The sequence below is a fragment of the Triticum dicoccoides genome, chromosome 7B (genome assembly GCF_002162155.2).
Source record: "Triticum dicoccoides isolate Atlit2015 ecotype Zavitan chromosome 7B, WEW_v2.0, whole genome shotgun sequence".
Lineage (NCBI taxonomy): Eukaryota > Viridiplantae > Streptophyta > Magnoliopsida > Poales > Poaceae > Triticum > Triticum dicoccoides.
The window spans coordinates 73,013,265-73,021,275 of NC_041393.1; the positions used below are offsets into that span (position 1 = coordinate 73,013,265).

The 8,011-nt window shown below is 45.4% G+C and overlaps 1 protein-coding gene across 1 annotated transcript; it reads right to left on the reverse strand.

Moving 5' to 3' along the window:
* Positions 1-1,133: 1,133 nt before the first annotated feature.
* Positions 1,134-6,626, reverse strand: LOC119335651 (ubiquitin-conjugating enzyme E2 34-like). Its single transcript, XM_037607755.1, has 9 exons — positions 6,306-6,626; positions 6,138-6,192; positions 3,562-3,600; positions 3,388-3,451; positions 3,171-3,232; positions 3,047-3,086; positions 2,539-2,566; positions 2,015-2,106; positions 1,134-1,645 (listed from the first exon to the last, which is right to left on the reverse strand). The coding sequence occupies exons 1-9, from the start codon at positions 6,360-6,362 to the stop codon at positions 1,357-1,359; spliced, it is 726 nt and encodes a 241-aa protein (XP_037463652.1). The 5' UTR covers positions 6,363-6,626; the 3' UTR covers positions 1,134-1,356.
* Between the last annotated feature and the right edge of the window lie 1,385 nt (positions 6,627-8,011).

Genomic DNA, 8,011 nt, shown 5'->3' on the forward strand with positions numbered 1-8,011 from the left:
TATGATTGTCGGGTAAATCATGCACTTATGAGGTTGCATTCTCTGTGAGTAGTCCACAAGTGATTTGTTTGTATCGGTTTTCGTCCGGTTTTCCGTAAATTAACTAGGCAATCGATGAGGCAAATCTTTTGCCTTCGTTTCAAAAAAAAATCATGTATGCATGTTGTCAGACGTACATTCAGAAATCAACGTGGCACTAGCAGCTCCTACTGTCAGTGAACAAAACCAGACGGGGCTATCAAATAACTCGTCTTCCTTAAGGTCTACAGAGTTTTCTTTCCATTCCAACCACTCTTAGTGTAGATAGATGGATAGAGGCGACAACATATTCCCAATGTTCTCAACAGGGAGAGCTCTCTGTGTCGCGAAGAGACAACCAAATAGGACACAAATGTTTATCGTGATCGACATCTAAGACCATAAACAGGAGTGAGGTTGCCTTGATAGCACTAAGCACATAACATGACATCACCACCAGGCGATGTCGCAAGCACTATTAAGCCATAACGCTGGGGCACGGGGCCAACAGGGGCTACCCGGCATCCAAAACAGCTCCACACGCTCATGTAGCCAAGACTGTCAAGCGAACACTGATGTTGCAATTATAGATTATATCATTCAAAAGAAAATAGTTGTCGTGATGTCGTGTCAGCATGGATTGAATCGTTATCTGAATAGATGCAAAGGTGAGAAAGCAGACCGACTTTCAGTTTAGTTCACTTCAACAGTTATGAGGCTGGCTCTCAGGTCACCGTAATTGGGCATCCCTGGGGCGTGTGCTAAGAGGACTCCAACACAGTTCGCTCTCCAAAAAAGCTGACACCATCAGCTCCTGCTAGCGCTGTAGGTGAACACAAACAATCGAGCCAACAAATAAGCAGCTAGACAATAAAACAAGGCAACCAAATTTGGATAAAATTGTCAAGCATCACTTGGAAAGAGATGGATCACCCAGACATACCCAGCAGAAAGACCATTGTTTAGCGCCAACACAGGTCACAATTAGCAAGCCCTTCTTAATCTAGCATGAAATTGATGGTGTCCTACTTCTGATACATTTCTACACCTTGAAGATAAACATTAGCGGGCAAAGTAAGCAATGTTGGGACTGGACACTCGAGCAGCTCGAAACAGAAGACGAGAAAAAAAACATAGTTCCAAGAAGCTCAAATAAAGCAGCTTGTAGAGTTTCTCGTCAGGGGAGTGAGAATACGGTTCTACAGTTTTACCATCACAAGAGTTCATCACCATGTCTCCAAGGTGGTAGTCCACGGATGAAGAATTGAGTTGCACAAACCAACAGAAAGCTATACAAAATTACGGCACCGCTGTCACACTTTATTCGACTTTTTACTGTCAAAGTTGCATCAGGGGCAAGGCCATCACCGCGCCAAAAACAGAGACGATAACCACCATCAGCCAAAAGGGCACTCGCTTCTTCAGCTTCTTTTCGCCGCGGACCTCCGCCACTGGTCTTCCTATATTGTTCACCATAGCTGCCGCCTGCAGGACGGCGGCATGAGAAGGAGCAGGGGCAGGGTTCTCCTGGGGCTCTGGTTCCGCGCCAGTTTGCTCCTTTTCTTGTTGTTGGTTGTACTTCTCAACATACTCAGGAAACAGTTTCCTGAAGTGCGGGCAATTTTTGCTGTGGAACAAGAGCAGACTTGAGTAAACCTCATGGTTTGGAACAGGGAATATCTCGTGGAAGAAGGCGTAGTCAAAACAAGACACAAGAATAAATGTCATTTCAGAATAAGCCAACAAATGTCAGCTGTCTAAAAGTGAATTAGATATGCAGTGATTTGGCACTGGTATACTGAGCTCATTGCATTTGGGAAAAATACTGAATGAGATAGGATCCCCTAAAAACAAAAAAACCAAGATATTAATTATGGAAGCATATTTACTGAACAGTGAGCAAAAGCTACTGCTAATTCCTGCATCTGAAGGATTAACCTTTTTCTCAGTCAACACCCAAAAGAACTAAGCCTATCTTGCATATAAATACATTTACCTCTCACAGTTGTACGCAAGAGAAGCCTTTGCTAAACGCTTCTTCTCTCCATCTGTACTTCTGATGCTTCCAGTTGTAAGAGCATCATCCATCTACAAATACAAGAACAATTTTACAGTTTACATCAGAAGGCAAGAAGCTGGAAATAATTATGTTCTTTGGTCAACCAGATGGTTCTAAGGGTATAAAAAACCAACAAAAAGCTGTAGAAGCATATTTTTTGTACTTTAAGCACCAGAATACTAGATTTAGATGACTAGCATGGAAATTAAGATTATCAGAAGAACTGAAACATTATCCAACAGTACTGCATCCTTGCAAGTGAAATACCAACATTGATTGCGTAAAAACACCCAAAAGAATTACTTGCAGTAGTAATGTAGCGTTTAGTAAGTATTTATATTTTATAGTACAAACTGCTAGGTTTGAATAACAGTTCATCTCCAAAATATGTGTGTCAACAATTAAGAATTGCATTGAAGTTCTTTTGCTAACTCGTAGATGACAAAAAAGTAACAACTTACCATAAATGAGAGGAGTCCTGTTAGAATGCTGCAGCACAAAGGCGTATGTCAGACCGGTGAAGAGAAAAGAACAAGAATACCATATAGCAAAACATATTCACAGACTGACAATGACGGATCACTTGTATCATTGGAAAAGTGAAGGTAGACTTTAATTTGTTGCAAGTTCCAAGTTCTCAATGTTTTGTTCAATAAAAAGTACGGTTGACTTCCAAGAAACCAGAAAAGCATCACTCATGGATGTTCATACAGAATAAGAAAATTGCGGTTGAGCATTTAATTTGAAGGCAAGTAACTGAAGACCATAAACTCAAGTAGCTGATATTTAAAGGGGAAACATCTTATGGGGATACATCTAGGTTCAAACTTAGGAGCTGAAGAGCATGATTGGTTTAGTTACCCGCAAAATATTTTAAAATATGTCAAATGAAAATACGTATTCCCCAGGCCTGGGAATGAGAAGACACTACTATCACTCACTCATCGAGGTATATCATTATGTGCGTACCTTGCTACAGACCACATGGGATTCCAAGATTCTGGATGAACTGCAAAAACAAAGCAATATGAGAATTACTTCAATCCGATTGGAGAAAGGTAAAAAAAAAATCTGAAACCAGTATGGTGCTTACAATCACTCATTGATAGGCATATCCTTTTGTGAGGGGCAAACCTGCCGCTGGGGGTTGTCATGCTGAACAAGAAAGACAAATTGTAAGTAGAAATCTAAGAAAAGTCCATTTATTAATTCGATATCAACATATTTATCTAATTGTTTTCCTTTTGAACATCCAAATAACAAGGAATTGTCGTTAAAAAGGCACAACCAATGCTGTAATGCTTCAGTACCTGATACTTGGAGGTTTAAAAGGGTAATCAGAGGGAAATTTAAGCTTCCCATAGTAATATCCACCTTCAGGAGGAAAAAACAAGTGCAAAAGGACTGTTAAACAAGTGCAAAAAGACTGTCTGGCATAGGATAGTACGTAGAAGATAGTAGTTTCAAATATGTATCATATTTACCTTCAAAGGGTGTGGCTACACTTCCTTCAAGTACAAAATCTGGCAACCAAAAGACCAAATTAAGTAACTGATAGTCTGATAATAAGCTTGAAAGTGAGCAAAAATATAGACAGCACTAATAACAAGCATGCCAACAATGCAAATGACATACTCCCTCCGTTCCTATGAAGAGGGCGTATATTTTTTTTCTCTGGATTTTTCTGAAAACAAGGTGCGGGGTGTGATTCAAATGCTTTTCTTCCTACATTACCCCTGGTTCTCCTCCTCTAACCTCGCGCTGTACGTGTGAATTGGTTGCCACCTGCAGGCTGGGAGAAAACAGCATGCATGTCAGGCTGCTTTTAGTACCATGCATGAGGCGCTATAGGCCAAGGGCACATACGAAGCTAGCCAGGATTACTGGGACTTGGAATTTCCATGGTGGGCAAAGACACCAGGCAGTAATTAGTCAGAGGCAAGCTGGGAAAGAAATTTCTGGCGCTACCTTTCCATGGGGTTTGCAAACAGAAATTTACGCCTTCTTCATAGGAATGTAGGGAGTATAATTGGAAGACGAACAAGGATTAGACTTGCAGAAAAGGTTAATGTAAAAATATCTGGCATGACAGCATTCATGTGGCTTGGTGTGTCACTCAACAAAGCATGGACACGGCTGATTCAGCCGATTTGCCGTCCTAGTATGGCGGGACACGGTGACACGCCATGATACGCATATCCCCTCATTTCCAAATTTTGAAAGAAAGGACATAGCTGGGATACGCTGGGAATTGAAAGGCCCAATAACAGCCTCAGCCCGATACAAACCCTATTTTGCAGGCTCACACACACGCTCGACACAAAAGGAACAAGCTGCTCCAGGCTCTAGCAAACGCGCCGCCGCCTGGACTCGACCGCCGCCGTTTCCCAAGTGCAGCAGCCACGCGCTCGAGCAGGTAACCCCAAGCCCAGCAGCCTCTCCTCAACCTCTTCATCTCTTTGTGACTCGCTGTTGAGATGCTGCTGCTTGCTTCCGCATGCGGCCATGCCGTTGCTGCTTGTGTTTTAAATTAGCTGCATGATGTTGTGCTCACTTGAATGCTGGTGTTGCTGTTTGCTTGCTGTTAGGGAGCATGGCATCTGAGAGCCCCACCGCCAGTAGCCAATCGTCCATGGGTGAGAGTGAAGGGCAGCCCGGTGTTGTAGATCCGAAATATCCTTTGTTTCTCATTGAGCACTTGAAAAGGGAGGCAACAAATGGAAATGTGGCACTATTCTGACCTCATATTACATGGCCTATTTTTTATTTTTTTATATTTAGTCGCGTATCCCCGAATGGCTGTTTTTGGAAAATGACGTATTCCATGTCCTGGTATTCATGTCACCGTGCCCGCGATCCGTGCTTTTTAGGTGTCACTCATTAAAATCAGAGAAAGTAAATTTACACCAGTAGACAAGTTTAAAACTTCATAATGGAAAATTATTAAGTAAATCTAGCATGCATAATTTTATTTTTTTCGCATAGTTGCCTAATGCCTAAAATGACCAGATCTGCAATTAAAATACACTCTTCGACATCGGCAGTGGACTAAGCAACTCGACAATTTGGGTCATAAGCCAAAAACACAACATTCCATTTCAAAATAAAAATATAAAAGTACCAAGACCCTGCAATACGTATCAAACTATCATGCAGCTTAATACAAGACTGGCAGGATACCTTGGCCATCATTGTACAAGTACAAACCAGACCAATTCAAAATCTGATGGGGAACAATATGTATAGTGAACAGATGGGAGGTGATGAAAAATTAGATAATTAAAACGGATGGGCCATGAAGCAGTGTGCGACATAATGATGTGAGACAATGCCACAACCGCATGAGTTAATGCGATAACTATTGAAAAATATCCAATAGCACCAAATATATCATGGACCACTCGTGTGACACTTCCCCGTCTCCAAGTCCATGCCATTTTACCAAACAAGCACACAGATGACAATGATGGATGAGTAAACTTTGGGCACGGGGAGGCGAGAACCACCGCTTTTAGAAAAGAAACCTACAAATCCAACTTCTATATGCAGATTTTTCACACTGAATTTTTCGGAAGCTAATAATAACCGACACTCCCGGCCACTTCCTGCGAGAACACCCGACTTTGGCTAATGTCATGCAGGGCTAATAAGCTTTTCCTAGAATCTCTACAGCCTGTGTCTGAACTTCTTCCAGGGGCTACGGAAAGCCCGAACTTACCAAAATCACAAGCCTAATTGACATTACAGGATTCTCAAGAACAGCAGAAGAATTTGTAGACAACAGATACAACAGGTGGCCATAGACACGTTACACAGATTAGCCCGACAATTCAAACCTTAAATTTCGATACTACAAGTGGGCAAACATAAGCATGCCCATAACTGCATGAAGCGCAAGCACGATGCAAAAGCTTCATATATTACCACAACATAGCCACGCCCAGCAACGATTACCGCAACACCAAATCACCAATCACAATCATCATTCACGAGCTCCAAATAATTTCCATCAAATTAAACAAAGGTGAATATGCATGCGCAATCACTGGAAGCTACTTACGCCACTCCAATATGTCGTTGGGCAGCGGGCGCGCCACGATCTGCGGCACCGGCTCCTGCAAGCAGGCCAATCGCGTCAGAGCCCCTCCCAAAACCGAAACGCACCGCGCCAATCGCCACGAATCGAGCCCAATCGAACCCAATCGAGGCAGGGGAAGGGCGGGCTCACCTTGCAGAGCGCGTGGTACTCCTTCTGGAGGCGCTTGAGGCAGCCCTTGTCGGCCATGGCGTAAACCCTAGGCGGCCGCGCCGGCCACCGTCCGAACCCCTAGCTCGCCCGAATCCAACCCCCCCGCGCGCGCGTCCCCCCCGCACGATCGAGCCGGCGCCGCGGATCGAACCGGACGCGGTCCCGTCGCAGCTAATCGGGCGCGGGGGCTCGGGGATTGGGCGATTTGGGGGCGAATCGGGCGGCGCGGGGGGTGGGGGATCGGTGGCCGCGTACCCCGGTGGAGAGAGAGAGGGGAGGGGGGGCAACGGGAGCGGCAGCGTGCGGAGAAAGAGAGGGGGGGAGGGGAGATCAGCTGGGTGTCTTATCGATGGTGCCCGATCTGCCTCGAGATTCGTGCGCGTGGCCGGTCAGGACGGGCCGCTGGGTCGCACGCGTTTTCTGGATGGTTTTCATTCAGGTCCACGGTCTCTCTCTCGTGGTTCCCTGTCAGCTTTTTCGGAATTAACGGCCGCTTTCGTGCTTCGGGTGCTGTCAAAAGGGAGGAGTTAAATTTACAACTTTCCAGCTTTTTTGTCATGGCGTTTGCACGCTTTCGCTGTCATGGGTGAATGTACCCCTGTGCTGCTGCGTCACCTTGGTCGTCACAGACTTTGCTTAGCTTGTCGTTATCGTGTGGCGGCCGAGTTAGGGCATGTACAATGGTGGCATCAGTATACTGGTGCCCCATGCTCCACCTAGATAAAAGGTAACTGAAGCTACTGTTTAGTTCTACCTTCATCCAACGAAAGCAGTAGTAGTGTTCTCAGGTTTGGTAGCTTTTTCTCTGTACAAAAAGGTAGCAAGGTACTGTTGAGCTCAGCACTGGTGTTTTCCAACGCTTTCCCATTGGCTGCCTTGCACTTTTTTCACGGGAGAACCAGCCTCCTCTGCAGGATCCCGTCTAGCGCTGCAAGCAGCATCTTTTTCTCAGGTTCAACTATCCAAGCCGACTTGGCAGCTGGGGCACCGGTCCATCCTGGAGCGTTGGCCTTGCCCTTAATCGTTTATATGAGGGCATGCAATGGGGGCAGCACCAGCTGCTGCCCCAGCAGTTCATGTAAGCAAATGGTGTTCAAACCACCGCTTCAACTACGCACCACCCAACGCAAAACTAACTCTTCGTGATTTTTCACACGCCCCACTTAATTCTTTTTCTATCCAACTTTCTCATCTCCATGATGCTCTCCCTTGCTTTTCACCGTCTGCAGCGTGGTCCTCTTCGACTTTATCAGCGGAGAAGCCGACTCCTCTGCAGGAACTAGTATGCCCCTGCAAGCATCACCTTTAGTTGAGCTGGACTCTATCCACCTACGTGGCATGCTGGGGCAGCGGTCCAGCGTGGCTCGTTGGCCATACCCTGAGTAACTAAAAAAAAGGCGGCTCCATCGCGGCGGCGGACGGCCGAACGGTGGGGTGGGCGGCGATCGGCGGAAGCAGTGGGAAAGGACGGGCTTTGAGAGTGATGGGAAACTGGTAATGTCTAATGCACGGCTATGTGCGTGTTAGAGTCCGACCTGACGAAGGTCTGGACGCAAATCTCCCCTATATATGGTTCCTGTTTGTGGGATTTCATAGATCCGGATCGGTTTGCACAAACTTGATGACTGGTGTTGGATGGCAAAAAAAATGTTCGGATTGTCTAGTCTGGACATTTAGGGGAGACT